The sequence below is a fragment of the Andrena cerasifolii genome, chromosome 15 (assembly GCF_050908995.1).
Source record: "Andrena cerasifolii isolate SP2316 chromosome 15, iyAndCera1_principal, whole genome shotgun sequence".
NCBI classification, from domain to species: Eukaryota; Metazoa; Arthropoda; class Insecta; order Hymenoptera; family Andrenidae; genus Andrena; species Andrena cerasifolii.
Genome location: NC_135132.1, coordinates 8,081,723 through 8,095,836, shown reverse-complemented (window position 1 = coordinate 8,095,836; position 14,114 = coordinate 8,081,723). Strand labels below are relative to the sequence as shown.

General features: G+C 40.6%; 3 protein-coding genes across 3 annotated transcripts; all 3 read left to right on the top strand.

Moving 5' to 3' along the window:
• The first annotated feature begins 2,786 nt into the window (after positions 1 to 2,786).
• On the top strand, positions 2,787 to 3,675 carry Smd3 (small ribonucleoprotein particle protein SmD3). Its single transcript, XM_076828153.1, has 2 exons — positions 2,787 to 3,286; positions 3,394 to 3,675. The coding sequence occupies exons 1-2, from the start codon at positions 2,971 to 2,973 to the stop codon at positions 3,504 to 3,506; spliced, it is 429 nt and encodes a 142-aa protein (XP_076684268.1). The 5' UTR covers positions 2,787 to 2,970; the 3' UTR covers positions 3,507 to 3,675.
• A 465-nt stretch (positions 3,676 to 4,140) lies between these two features.
• Positions 4,141 to 8,567, top strand: LOC143377154 (uncharacterized). Its single transcript, XM_076828146.1, has 3 exons — positions 4,141 to 4,523; positions 4,624 to 5,210; positions 5,778 to 8,567. Exons 1-3 carry the CDS (start codon positions 4,404 to 4,406, stop codon positions 8,140 to 8,142), a joined length of 3,072 nt encoding a protein of 1,023 aa, XP_076684261.1. The 5' UTR covers positions 4,141 to 4,403; the 3' UTR covers positions 8,143 to 8,567.
• Positions 8,568 to 9,085: 518 nt separating this feature from the next.
• On the top strand, positions 9,086 to 12,130 carry Bai (transmembrane emp24 domain-containing protein bai). The gene is made up of 5 exons (XM_076828150.1): positions 9,086 to 9,383; positions 9,557 to 9,701; positions 9,761 to 9,828; positions 10,742 to 10,868; positions 11,518 to 12,130. Exons 1-5 carry the CDS (start codon positions 9,213 to 9,215, stop codon positions 11,637 to 11,639), a joined length of 633 nt encoding a protein of 210 aa, XP_076684265.1. The 5' UTR covers positions 9,086 to 9,212; the 3' UTR covers positions 11,640 to 12,130.
• The last annotated feature ends 1,984 nt before the right edge of the window (positions 12,131 to 14,114 follow it).

Genomic DNA, 14,114 nt, shown 5'->3' with positions numbered 1-14,114 from the left:
TGTAATCGTCGTATAAAGAAATGTTATGAATAAAAATCGTATTGTTTTAATATAAATGCTAAAGTTACATTGCCGGCGCTTTCCGCGCATCATTTCTACTCTCACGAGCCGTTATGTTCTTTTCTTTTCTCGTTTATTCTTCTCTTACGTATACCAGATGTCGAGGCAAGTGGTCGAGAGAGTGGTCTCGCCGTTAGCATTCCGAGCGCGGCGGATCGTATTTCCCGCGCTCGACATTTTTTTTCGAATTCAAACGGCACGCGCCGTCACGATCAGCGCCGCCCGCGCGCGCACCTATTGAAATCATACGATTCTTGTTCGACATTCTCCCCCCTCCTGCCCCAAGCGAGAAACGTATCACCGTCACGGAGAAGCGAATGGGAAGCGGAGGGTACGATGATAGATCGAGGAAGAGAAGCGTCAGCCAGATCGAAGTGGCGCCGCGTATGGGGGATCGATACGCGCGCACACGTGCACACCGATTATCAGTAAAGGAGTAATTATCGACGGGACGGCGGTTGCCTTCAGGCCTTCATCCTATTTTAGGCATATAGCATATTTTTCTAAGATGTAAAACACGATTATCGGCGGAGTGATCTTGCCTAGCTGAGAGAGAGAGTGCGAGAGTGGATGCGAATGTACCAGAGAGAGAGAGAGCGATGAATGGAGGGGGTAATGATCATGCGAGCGAATGGAAGGGGAGTTGAAATGTGGTATCGGTAAACGGCGAACAGGTGGCGAGATCGAACGCAGCGACGGCTGACTTATATAAGGACGTAACGATGCTTGTAATTACTACGATTGATATTAGTATGTTTAAGCGATTAAAAGTAACGTCGATTCTTTAATATATAAATTACCATCATTACGACTCTAACACCCTCTCGACGCCGCCCTCGGGGCCTTAGGCCCGCGCCGGGGGCGGGCGGTGATTTTTATCTAGAGAGATTATCTGCGGGCAGCGGGCTTTGTTCGACGGATCCGGGGACACTTGTATTTTTTAAGCTGGACGAGCTCCCGTTATCCTCGACTCTGTATCGCGGCTCCCGCCTAAATCTCTGGCTGTATCGTTGCTCGATAAAGCGCGGACCTTTGTGTTTGAAGCGGGCGATAGGGATTTAGGTTATGGCTTTGCAATGCTGTTTTTAATAGGACAATTGTTTCCGTTTCTTTTCTTCCCTCTGTTTTCTTCTTCTTTTTTTTTCGTGTGGATGTATGTATATAGTAATGATATTTATGCTGCGTGGCTGGTAACGATGGGAATATAAAGCGAGATGATTAATGAGACGGTGGAATAAATAGAAGTAATTATCTGAATAACGAATTGTTCTTTGCTCGAAGCAGTCTGTTCTTATTTTTCTTTCTCTCTTCTTTTTTTTTAATCGAAATGTAACTTATTACTGACGGAAATATGTAATATTTCGTATATATAGGCCGATTTTTATAATACTTTAAATAAAATCGAGACTTATCAATGCAAACGTGTGGAGGAGCTATCTGGCGAGTGTTTTCTGGAAATCGCTCCGGCGCTATGATTAGTCTTATTGTGAATAACGAACGAGTATTGTAAGGTACGTAGTTTTGCATTTTATAGAGGTCGCTGCAAGTTTGAAGAGATGCACATAATGGTAGCACACGTTTGTCCGTCGAATAAATTCACGATGAAGTGATTATATTGTACTTTAGTCCATTGTTCGTTTAGATGGCGGTTTTTTATCTAGATAACAACCAACTTCGAGTTTTCATAGGACGAACTGTGGTGTACTTCTGCACCCATTAATGCCCAGCCTTTTTACACTATCCCTTAGTTTTCTTATCCCGTAATTATTCTTGATGCAATTAGATTCTCTTAATCGTGTGCAAAGATCTCTCCCGATGATTCTTAGCGTTTGTAACTATAGCGGACTATATTTATGTATATTTAAAATCAAAATATATATAAATTTATCGCCCCGAACCGAAAACAGCTGTATCATTATTCACTACGACGATAGCCAATAATTTGGAAAGCAATAATTATTAAGGGGGGGCAACAGGGTAATGACCCTAAAAGAAAAGGTATCTTTGGAAATTTATTAAAAGCAAACTACTAAATGAATGTTTTTGAAACTTTCAAGACTTTTTATTGGATATTTAAGTTACATAATTTTTTTTTTTAAATTTATTTAAAGTAGATTTACAAGCTGTACAGGACCAGTAACTTTGCGCTGCAAAAATCTGGTTGGCAGTTTTCTGACGAAACGGTGCTTCTAAAATCAAAAATCAAAGAAAAAAATTTTTCACGACGGGAGAATTTTTTGATTGGTCGCTTCACTTTCAAAAATTCCCCTTGCGTGAATTTGGGCAGCAAACAAAAATTGCGTTGTAATCAGGAGGAAATCGCCTACATATTCACAAAGTTTCAGAATGTTTGGAATTTTCGGGTTCGGGATCTTCCCTTGTAAGTTACTGCAAAAAAAGATATTCATTTAACTGAAGTACCCAATAAAAAGTCCTGAAAGTTTCAAAAAGATTCATTAAGTAGTTTGCTTTTAATAAATTCCCAAACATACCTTTCCTTTTCTGGCCATTACCCTGTTGTCTCCCCTTAACAAATAAATCACTCCATAAACTATCAATTCTCAAACTCAAATTCGACCATTTCAATTACTACAAAAGATTATCTAAAAAATAAATAATATGTGTTATAATCTCTATTCAAAAATATTGAAATTAAAAATCGATTGTGTCCTGTTCAAAATTCAAATTAACGCGCACGCGCGCCATCTCTCCCCGACCACCGCAACGCACGCTGTTAAATAGTTGCGAGCGGAACGCTGTAAACGTTGGATTCGTCAGAAGTGAGGTTAGATTGTACCATCGAAGATTCGTTCGCTTTAGAGACCCCGCTGACACAGAACCCTGCGATCCAAGGCGAATCGGACGGGTTTTCGATCGTAGTTTTCACGGTAACAAATCAAAACGGCCGCGATGTCGATCGGAGTGCCTATAAAAGTACTCCATGAAGCGGAGGGCCATACCATAACCTGCGAAACGAACACTGGTGAAGTGTACCGGGGGAAGTTGATCGAGGCCGAGGACAATATGAACTGTCAGATGCAGAATATCACTGTGACGCATAGGGACGGCCGCGAGGCACAGCTGGAGAATGTTTACATCAGAGGCTCGAAGATCAGGTTCCTCATATTACCAGATATGCTGAAGAACGCTCCAATGTTCAAGAGACCGGGCGGAAAGGGCTCGGGAACCGCTGGTAGAGGAAAGTCCGCCATCTTGCGCGCGCAAGGTTCGTTTACGAGGGAACGAGCTTATAGGCTCGTATTGTAAATACGTTAAGGGGGCGGAGGGAGCGTCGATCGTTTGGGGTAACGCTTTTGATTTAATGTCGCTTAGCTCGCGGAAGAGGCAGAGGCCAGAACCAAAGAGGCAGAGGCACCGGCTCCGCGCCGTGGCTCAATCAACAGAACCAGCCGGGAGGATCTCAAGCGGGAAGGGGGCGAGGATAAACTGTGCAAGCGTAAAGGGACATAAGGATATGGAGAAACCTGCCTTAAAATCTTAAACTAAGCCTGTGACTATTCTTTTTACACTGTTTATAAAAGATGTTTCTCTGAATTCCAATCTAACACACTTGGAAGTAAGTACTAATAAATCGATGGAACATTTTTCCCATAACCTCTTCTGATTATGCTTGCTTTATTCTCCGCTCGGGAACGCTGCGCCTTTCGAAGCCTCCGCGACTCGACGTTCGATAATTCTCTGTTAGCGAGGCACCTTCGATTGAGGCAGCGTTGAAGTAGCTTCGATATTTGGACAGGATTGTTCCGAGAGGATTTTTACAATGATAATACAGTTTTCTAGAGTTCTCTCGAATATTAAATAAATCATGAGTATATTTTCACTTTATTTTGTATATTAAATCTTCAGTTCAATGTTTAGGTTGACAGCTTTTTCTTATTTGATGCGCTTAAGGTTGGTACCCACGTAGTTTCGGGGAATCGGTTGTCGTCGCTGATTGGTTGCCGCGATTTGGAGCAAAAGCGGAAGTAGACAGAGAAAGAAATTGTAAAAAAGAAAGAGACAGTAATACTGATAGAAAGAGTTTAGGTTATGTTATTTCCGGTTTTACTCCAAAATGGCTGCGGTTATACCGATCACTCCCTAGAGGATCACTAGGCTCGGCTTGACGGTGGCGCCGTATCGTTTTCCATCTTAGCGTTAATTGGTTCGACATCGCGGTGTCATCACGCGCATGCGTGGCGTTCCCCCCTCCGCTAAACAGCTTGACCAGTACGTTATTTCCGCCCCACACTGTGCACTGTAAACAGCAGTTTCAAGTGGTTTCAAGGATTTTGGTGGCATCGAGCAGAACCGAATAACTGCCGAATAACTTAGGAGTAACGATGGAAATGGCCAAAAAAATATTAGTCGCATTAGCATTATTAGAATCTAGTAGTAGCAGCGACGAAGAAATTGAAGAATTAGTATTAACACATCTAATGATGGAAAATTCTGACGACGAAGTACGCAATTTTATTTGATAAGTTGATTTCTGTATATTAAACATGTAACAATTATATACAATATTATATTTGACACGAGTTTCAATTTTTCTTTCACAAGATCAGGAATAATACATCAACAACAAGGAAAGGTGCTCGATATTCGCCGTATAAACGCAACGCTTTCATGACTGCAGTTCGTCAAGGAAGAGTAAGCAGAGTGAAAGAGATAATTAATTCTCGCGAACCGTGTTATGCAGAAGAATGGAAAGATGGATATTCCTTGCTTCGCGCCGCTCTCGAGAAGAAACATACCCAAGTTGCTAAACTGCTTTTAACTAGTGGTTCCAAAGTTAACAGCAGATACAAAAGTCCTAGTAACACTGCGCTTCATTTTGCTGCTCTAAACGGCGACACTGAGATTGTCCAGATGCTTCTGGACAGAGGTGCTAATGTTGATGCCAAAAATGTACATAGTAAAACTCCGCTTCACAACGCAGTTCAAAGCATGGAGGCGAAAATGATCAGCTTGCTTTTAAATCGTGGAGCGAATGTTGACGCTGCCGACAAAAGCGGTGTAACTCCTCTGCACATTGCCGTTGGAAAGAATAACAAAGAACTTACGACCCTTCTTCTAAGCAGAGGGGCCAATGTCGAGGGTAAAGGAAACAATGCTAGAACTTCTCGTCGTATCGCAGCGGACACAGAGTATTGATAAATTGTTTAGCATCTTTTGAAACAGGCTTGGGAATCGAGTGAGCTTGGCGGCCGATTTTCAGAGGCAGCGCCTCTTTTCTCCCGCCGCGCGTCTTGGCCTCCGCGGCGGCCTAGGTGTTTGGGGCGCCTTTTTTCTCTTCGTTTTTTTCCTAATTGCGACCGAGTTGAGGTTCAGATCGACTTGGAAAAAATTACAGGACGTTTAAAACATGTGCCATTTCGGCGCAAACCTCTGATATGGTCCGTAAGAATTCGAGATTTTTATAAAAAAAATTTAAGAAGTCACCGGATGTCTTTTATAAAAATCTCGAATTTTAACGGACCATATCAGAGGTTTGCGCCGAAATGGCACATGCTTTAAGCGTCCTGTAATTTTTTCCAAGTCGATCTGAACCTCAATTCGGTCGCAATCAGGAAAAAACGAAGAGAAAAAAATATTCGAGAACTTTCGGAAAATACAATAAAAAAAATCGATTTTTCGACTGCCCAGTCCCCTTAATTCCCAAGCCTGTTCTAAAATACAGAGCCTATGCTAATTCTGTGTGCCTCTGTGTTTAGGAATGGTAGTACGCCACTGCACCTTGCTGTTATGAGAGGTAATATAGAAATTACGGAATTGCTTTTAAGTAAAGGTGCTGACGTAAATGCTTCGGGGCATGACGACATAACTCCTCTTCACATTGCCACGCGGGGAGGATATTTAGAAATTGTCGAGCATCTTTTAAAATACGGAGCCAACGTTTACTCTGCATCCGAGAACGGTCAAACACCACTGTACTTTGCTGTTGGAAACGGACATAAGAAAATTGTTAAGCTACTTTTAGAACGCGGAGCTTACGTTGATGGTAAAGATAAGAATGACAAAACTATACTGCACCTTGCTGTTCAATATGGAAGTCCAATAATCGTCAAGCGTATTTTAAAGCAATGCCCTAATCTGAATGACAAAAGCAACAGCAGCGTTCTTAACGCCGCGGTGCAGGGCTATGGAGTAGGGCGTCGCGAGATCGTTAAGAACCTGCTTGAATATGGCTTCACTGTGAACCCTGAAGACGGATTTAGTTTTATGCACCCTGCCATCGAGAAAGGATACGTGGAACTTGTCGAGGAACTCTTAGAACACGGTGCTGATGTTACCATGTTACCCGACTCGACGCTCGGAAAAGATTCTATTCCTTTACATGTTGCAACCAGAAACGGACACGAGGAAGTAGCCGAATTATTGATAAACTACGGAGCTGATGTAAATGCACAGGATGAAACTGGGAAACCAGCGATATTTTATGCCACCCAGAATGCCGATTTGAAAATGATTAAACTACTTTTAACTAATAAGGCTAACGTAAAAGATCATCCTGAGCTACTGAAGATTGCTGTTAACAAGGGTTGCGTGGAGATCGTTGAAATTCTTTTGCAGCATGGCGCTGATATTAACGCTACCGATAAATTTGGAAAAATGCCAATACAGCTCACGGATTCAGACGAGGAACAAATACGTTTCGGAGCTCCTGTTAGTAATCCTGATGCTAAGGGAGGAATGGTTTTTGATAGGGGAGCTAAAGCAAAAAACACTAGAGATAAAAATTGTACGACGGTGCTTCAAGCTGCTATTGACGGAGGATTTGCGAAAGTCGTTGAGACTCTTTTGAAATATAACGCAGATGTTAATTCTACGCGTAAAGGCGAGATGACGACGCTCCATCTTTCTGCCAAACGAGGTAACAAGGTAATTACCAAAATGCTTTTGGAGAAAGGAGCTGATGTAAATGCCGAGGACAGCAATGGAATGACTCCTCTTCATTTTGCAACTCAATCCGGCTATGGAGAGGTTGTAGAACTCTTGCTAAAACGCGGCGCCGATGTTAATGCTACGACGAAAGACGACTTAATAACACCGCTCCATCTTGCTGCCGAATCTAATAAATATGGTTCTGTAAAAATTGTCAAGCCTCTCTTAAAATTTGGTGCCAAAGTTGATTCTAAGTTAAGCGTAAAGTGCCACGCATTTACACCACTCCACAGAGCTGCTATAACTGGCATTGTAGAAGTTGTGGAGCTCCTCTTAGAATTTGGTGCCTGCGTTGATGCTGTCGACATATATGGCACAACAGCGCTACACTTTGCTTCCAAGATAGGTCACGAAGAAGTTGTAACAGCTCTCCTAGAACATGGCGCTGACATTACTATGAAGAGTAAAGGTTGTTACACGGCGCTCCGTTTCGTTACGGATGGTATCGACTTAATTCGCGATAATAACTATGGTCTCGACTATGATTTTAATTTTGATTTTGATTACGATTATGATTATGAAACCTCTACTTATATAAACATTGCCGAGATCCTTAAAAGTCACATGGTTAAGATGAGAGCTGCGAATTTATATGCAGCAAACGACGAACTGCTACCGATTAGTAGCGGTGATGACGAACCAAATGATTCTGAGGATTACTATCCTGACGTAATATACTACAGTTCCGTGCTGGTCTATAGGAGAGAACGTAAGGGGTACAGGTTGTCCAGAAGTAATCTTCGGAGCAAATGCGAGAAAGAAATAGCAAGCATGAAGAGCGAGAAGTTTGCTAATACTTACATCACAGTTTATGATATATTGACGAAAGATGTAAGTCGACTGGCAATGTACGCAAGAAATGAAAGTATAGTGGAGGCCTTCAGATCAGGCGATTATAAAAAAAAATTCCCGATATATGGTAATATGATAAGTATTAATTTTAGAAAGGGTAAAAAAAGGAAAGAGTTTCTGGAGCAAGGTAACAAAATTCTCGATGCTCTCTTTAACAATTTGCCTGATTTACCACGCGGCTGTACCGAAAGAATAATTAGTTATTTAAATGATGACGATTTAAGAACTTTAATGGAGGCTGGCAAGCCTTCGAAATGTTCAAACAGGAGAGGAGAGTCATAGCTTTTATCGATTTTTAAATGTTACGATTTTTAATGTTACGAAAAAAGATATTATATATTTTTTAAATCGACCGACAACGTGCGAACTGTTGAGACTTGTCTCGTTATACTCAACGTACAATGATGATATTGTTACCAATACAGTATTATCTGCAAACTGCAGTTAACTTTTATAGCTCTTTTATCGAAATAAGATATATATATTATATAATAAATGACGACTCGAAAACAGGAACATATAATTGATGGAAAAACGGAAAAATCGGGCGGGCGAGTTGGGGGTGAGTTGGAATTCGCTCTAAATATACCGCCAACATGCGAACTAATGTTGGGGTTTGCCTCGTCTGCGAGAAAGATCTTTATTTTCTGGAAATTGTAGTTAGATGACTTTTATAACTTTTCTACCGTAATATAGAAATAATTCTACTTTGAATTTGCAAATGTACCCGAGTTCAAGGGCTCGTTATTGCGAGCCTAGGATGTGTCTTTCAATAAATTCAAATCCAAATTTACATGCTAACTACACACGATATTAAAAAGTCTAATAAGAAAGTGCACGACTATGTTGTATTAAAGAAGAAAGTACATAAATACAGTTGAAAATACGAAATACTTTTAATCAACTAAGTCCTTCATCCACTCTTATCGAACGTGACGTTGCCAACGCCTCTCGCGTAAAAGCTGTCAACTAAATAGATCGAGTACAGCGCCACCCAACAGATTCAGTTTAAAAAAAAAACGCGCGAACAGTTCAGCCTGGTCCAGTGCAATACTTATTAAAAATTTAAACATACTCACCTGATAATTGTTCAAACGTGTATCTCCCGAGAGAAAATAAATACCTTAAACGTGTATCTCTTCAAATAAATCTTCCTCACATTCAAACATACCTTTACCTTTATATACACGTGTTGCATCCCCCCTACCGGCCTCGGTGTCACGTGATCCACCCACGCAAGGTTTAATGGCTGCCAACTCATCGATATGTTGACGGTATATTGTTAACGTCCGTTAATCTCGAGGATATTTGCTGAATATTCTTCAACGTGCGGTCCAGGGACTCGTGTTGGAATGCAGAGAGAATTACTCGTGCTGGCGACGCTGCTCGCGTACGCGCATTGCATCAGGTTCTACCTCGACCCGAACGCGATGAAATGTTTGAAGGAGGAAGTTCAGGCGGACGTTCTTGTCGCCGGGGAATACGAAGTCTCCGACACGCCGTCCGTTAAAACCGAATACATAGTAAGTTTAACCTAACTCTCCTGTTCCTCGGAACCTAGCGCGACGTTTCGAGGTTATGTTCGTTACCTAACCTCACCCAACATATGTTGCTCGCCATTCCCTCGGTGACGGAGTAAAATACGTATTCCCGTGTCATATTTGACATTCATCGATATAACGCTTGCGTTTAATAGATACGAGATTCCAAGGGGCATATTCTTTCGAAAAAGGACGACATACCTCACGGAAAGATGCTGAAATTCTCATTCGCCACGGAGTCGTACGATACATTCGAAATCTGCTTCATGGCGCAGGCCATACAGCCTTCGTTCTCGGGCAGTACGTACTACGATTAATCGAAACGCGTCGCCCGCTTTTAACGACCGCAAATGTTTCAGATAAGCAGAACAAGCAGGAGGTCCATTTAATCACGAAGCGTGGAATCGAGGCGAAAAGTTACGAAGGAGTAAGTTCCTCCGTTGTTCTCGCTACTCGAATGTTCATTTTGTCAACGACGGATTTCGTTTCTAAAGGCGTCTCTTATCGTTTGGTCATTGGCAATCGACGCGTCCACCTCATCGTCGACAGAATACATTTCTCGAATGCTTAAGGAGGTAATGCCACTATAGAGCTTGGAAAGGCAGCCTGACTTTCCGGGCTCCAGAGTGGCATTACCCCTTAACAGGAATCGGCGATCCTCGGTAATCTCGAAAATGGAGCGCGGGCCGAGGATTGCCGTCGCCTGAGCTGTTTTATTAATTTAAGGATATAATCTCACGATATTTCATCCTTTTTTTCTTCTTTCTATATGTGGCTTGTATGGGCGCACAGTTGGTAACGTAGAGAGATTGGTTTTACTAGACATCACCGGTGTGATCTTTAACAGCATGAGTTTTAGTATGAATTAGCTCCGCAGGGTATCTGAAAAGTCCCTTGAGGGAACTAGAATCAAAGAAGCCCACTTCGCAACTTCGCGGAAAATAATTTCGCACTGCGAGTGCATTATTTTATGGACGACAAGTCAGCGACTTTAACGATACCCTGGGCATTAATTTAGCGTCCGCAGTAGAATGTTTGCTTGTATTTTCGCACACTTGGTCATCCACAGTCGATGCATTCAACGCTAGAAAATAGAAAGGACGCACTACTGAACACAGTTTTTACTTCCCTGTTGTCAGTCAAGAATATTTGAGTGATAATTTAACTTCCACAGCGCGATGCCATTTCTAACAGAGTTTTCAGTCCCTCGCGCATAGTTTTACTTGTATTCCCCGAGTATTTAAAAAGATTTAGCGAACTAGTTTTTGATCGAATTGAGTTCGACTAACTTGGCTTTAAGATGCAGCGGCTAATAAATAACCGACTGCTTCTCTCGATAGATCGGCGAAGCGGCGAAGTTGAAGCCATCTGAAGTGGAATTGAAGCGTTTAGAAGATTTGTCCGGAGCTATCGTCCAAGACTTTGTTCGAATGCGAAAGAACGAGGAGGATATGAGAGACACTAACGGTAAAATACATTAAGGGGAGTCGGCTGGCGAAATGAACGCGATTTTCGAGATTTTTTTCTGCAATATCTACTGTATATTTTTTTACAACTATTCGCTTATTTTAAAATTACATATGTGGAGAAACTTTCAGTAATTTTATTATAGAAAAACATAAAAAATAAACGAATAACAGCCATTCTCCCGGAAGCTGATTTGATAAAGGCACTGTGCGGTGAGCACGATTTCTCTGAGCCGGATTATCTAAAATGCAAAATTCAAAAAGATTCTGTTAATATATGGTCGAATTCAGTAGATAAACGAAGGGTTCCTCAAAAAGTTGATTTTCGACAAAATGGCGGTCGTTTAACGCAAAACCACAGTTTTTCGAAGTCTGACTTGTAAAAATAGAGTTTTCGTTAAAATAAAAAATCCTTCGTTCGGTTACTAGTCTTTGGTATATAAAAGAAGTCCGCGAAAGTTCGAGCCAATCGATACAGCAGTTTCCGAAATATTTTCTTCACCGATATCAAAACAACTTCCGCGAGAATGGCTGTTATTCGTTTATTTTTTAATGTTTTTTCGCGTTCTTTTTCGCCAGCTGACTAGGCATAGCCGCTTAAGCGCGTTGTATTTTGTAAATGCTTCATGCATTTTGATTAATATTTCCAGAGACGACAAACAGTCGAGTGTTGTACGTGAGCTTGTTCTCCATGTGCTGGCTGCTGGTGCTCTCCACTTGGCAAGTCGTCTACCTAAGGCGCTTCTTCAAAGCGAAGAAGCTGATCGAGTGAATAGCAACAAGAAACAATGAGAAAACCACTAAGAATTCTTACAGTTTTTATATCACGCAAAATTTTATTTATTCATTTCTTTCTACAAACAGTTGGGAACGAATCATCAGAATTGTTGGGCGAATAACGATCGACTTGCACTTTGTACATTTGATTACACTTGAATAAAACAAGAAATAAGGTTGATTAAGTATACGAACCATTAAATCTTTCTGTTATACGCGCTAGCCGCGTCGAAGGTTTGTAAACGAAAGATTTAAAGAGCGAATGTAATTCTTTGTTTCTGAGGAAAGTAAAATAGTTCTAAGGTGTTACGATTAATTTAGTTAAAATTCATTAACTAGCGAAGTATGTTTCTATTTAATTTAGGGGGTCGAGAACAAATATACTGTGCTTCAACTTGTACAAGCAATTGAATTAAACTAAGCGTTACTCATTTGTAATACGTTTCCGCAAGTTTATTTACAATAAAAGTGAAATTTACTCTTGTAGCCTTTGTTATTGAAATAAGATTTTTAAAACACTTCGATTCGAAAGTGCGATTCGAGTTCGATCAATCGCGGCTCGATTTATTTTGAACGAACATGGCGGTTAAAACATAACCTATAAAAGAATCATTCCAGAATCGTGCTATTGGGACTTCGCGTCCCGTATATCTCCTGAATATCGCACGATTTTATTGCGAATAGAAAATGAAAGAGGCAACGGGCACAGTGAACAGCATCATCAAAAATCGAAATCGAGACTGCTTCGGATGCAGAATGTTCAGCGGCTGCGGACTTATTGGTTCCGGCTTTTACGTTTCGTATCACTCGAGGAAATTTCGAAGTAGTGTTGGGAAATCCGTCATGTACTCGATCGCGAGCGGTAATTCTTTTTCTATGTACTTCCTAACCTAAATTTCACAAATATTAAAATATAGCTTCTCTATAATAATTTTCTCTTGGTTGCCTTTTCGAACGTAATTGCCAATTAAACTCCTCTATCATTAATTTCAAATAATGAAAAAGTTTTCCGAGTCTAACCTAAACACCCGATCGATTGAACTTACGCGCAGCAATTACATTTACGTTTGCGGTATAATTTGGTGCAATATGTTTCCAGCGTTGATGCTCCTCGGCACTGCTCGAATCTTCGACCTCCCCCCGTTTCGCAAACAATTTAACCATGGATGATCACGATGGGATATATGCTTAGCAATTTTTTATTACGTATACAAGAGAAGTTGTATCGAACCTACTGTTAGCTGCTTTATAACAAACTTACCGAGGAATTTGTAACTGTATATTCTAATTCGATTTATATTTCTGACTGTAAGCACGAGATGCGGAAATAATTATATTCATGCTGTGACGCTTCTAACTGCGACGATTTTGGGCGATCTATTTTTATACTCCTTATTAGTTATTGCGTAGTACGGATGCGAAGTGTCTGTTTACAGGAATCGGGTGATAAATTTGTAGTCCAAGGTTATTGGAATGATCGACGAATTTGTATGTTATTGAATTCAATTACATTCTGATACTAATTTAAAGTAACTATTTTTTTCTTGGGGCTTCCGGCGACATTTTTTTTTTAGGGATCACCTCTACTCCTCGTAGACTTTGCTCCGAGAGAATTTTTTTCCGAGAGAAACTCGGGGCTGCGGTTGCATGTTATTTTGTAACTTTAAAGAAGAAATATCGAATCGGGGACAAATTATTATCTTAAGAGGTTATGTTTGGCGAGGCCGAAAAAGGTGTGATTTTGGGGATTTTTTTTTATCAGAAACTATAAAAATGGTTTTTCGAAATATTGATTTAGGATAAAATGGCAAATGTCAAACGTAAAATGTCGATTTTCGGCCACAATCCCACTTAATTTTCGTTAATTTAAAAAAAAAATCCTTCGTCCAAGGACTAGATAATTTAATATATTAACTAAATTTTGTTTAATTTTCGATTTTAGATAACTCGAGTAATCGTGGTCACCGCAAACCCCTCCTTCGAACAGGACATCTAGGAGATTGTAAATAACTTCGTTATTAATAAATATTTCTTAACGCCAAAATTCAGAGGCATAGCTAAATGTACTACCTTTCAAACAAAAAAACGTTTTTTGAATAAAGTTTTTATAGTTTCCGAGAAAAAAAATCCCAAAAATCACGACTCCGGACTGAGCGTAAGCCCTTAAGTTCGGAATTGGTGACGAATAGTCCGCTTATACTAATTAAATTCATTCCGCTTTTGCACGAACGCTATTTCCACGAAACTATGCTACGAGCTGCTCATCAATTGCAACTGGAGGAATATTTCGAACATTCCATCTCCGCAGTATTAAAAGTCACTACCCTTTAATATCGCACAGGATATTCGCCCGAACGTTACCACTGCTAATATAACAAGAATTGAATTTAATGAACAGAGAGAGCGCAGAGAGAAGAACGCTGTAACTTTCCATGGAAGTTAATTTGGAGAAGCGTATAGATTATAGACG

Bases quoted from the DNA above. Each gene is read 5' to 3' on its own strand.
- Smd3 (XM_076828153.1), top strand. From the start codon at position 2,971: ATGTCGATCGGAGTGCCTATAAAAGTACTCCATGAAGCGGAGGGCCAT. The intron at 3,287-3,393 runs GTTCGTTTACGA...AATGTCGCTTAG, and splicing joins CGCCATCTTGCGCGCGCAAG to CTCGCGGAAGAGGCAGAGGC.
- LOC143377154 (XM_076828146.1), top strand. From the start codon at position 4,404: ATGGAAATGGCCAAAAAAATATTAGTCGCATTAGCATTATTAGAATCT. The intron at 4,524-4,623 runs GTACGCAATTTT...TTCTTTCACAAG, and splicing joins TGGAAAATTCTGACGACGAA to ATCAGGAATAATACATCAAC. The intron at 5,211-5,777 runs GTATTGATAAAT...CTCTGTGTTTAG, and splicing joins CGTATCGCAGCGGACACAGA to GAATGGTAGTACGCCACTGC.
- Bai (XM_076828150.1), top strand. From the start codon at position 9,213: ATGCAGAGAGAATTACTCGTGCTGGCGACGCTGCTCGCGTACGCGCAT. The intron at 9,384-9,556 runs GTAAGTTTAACC...TGCGTTTAATAG, and splicing joins CCGTTAAAACCGAATACATA to ATACGAGATTCCAAGGGGCA. The intron at 9,829-10,741 runs GTAAGTTCCTCC...TTCTCTCGATAG, and splicing joins AGGCGAAAAGTTACGAAGGA to ATCGGCGAAGCGGCGAAGTT.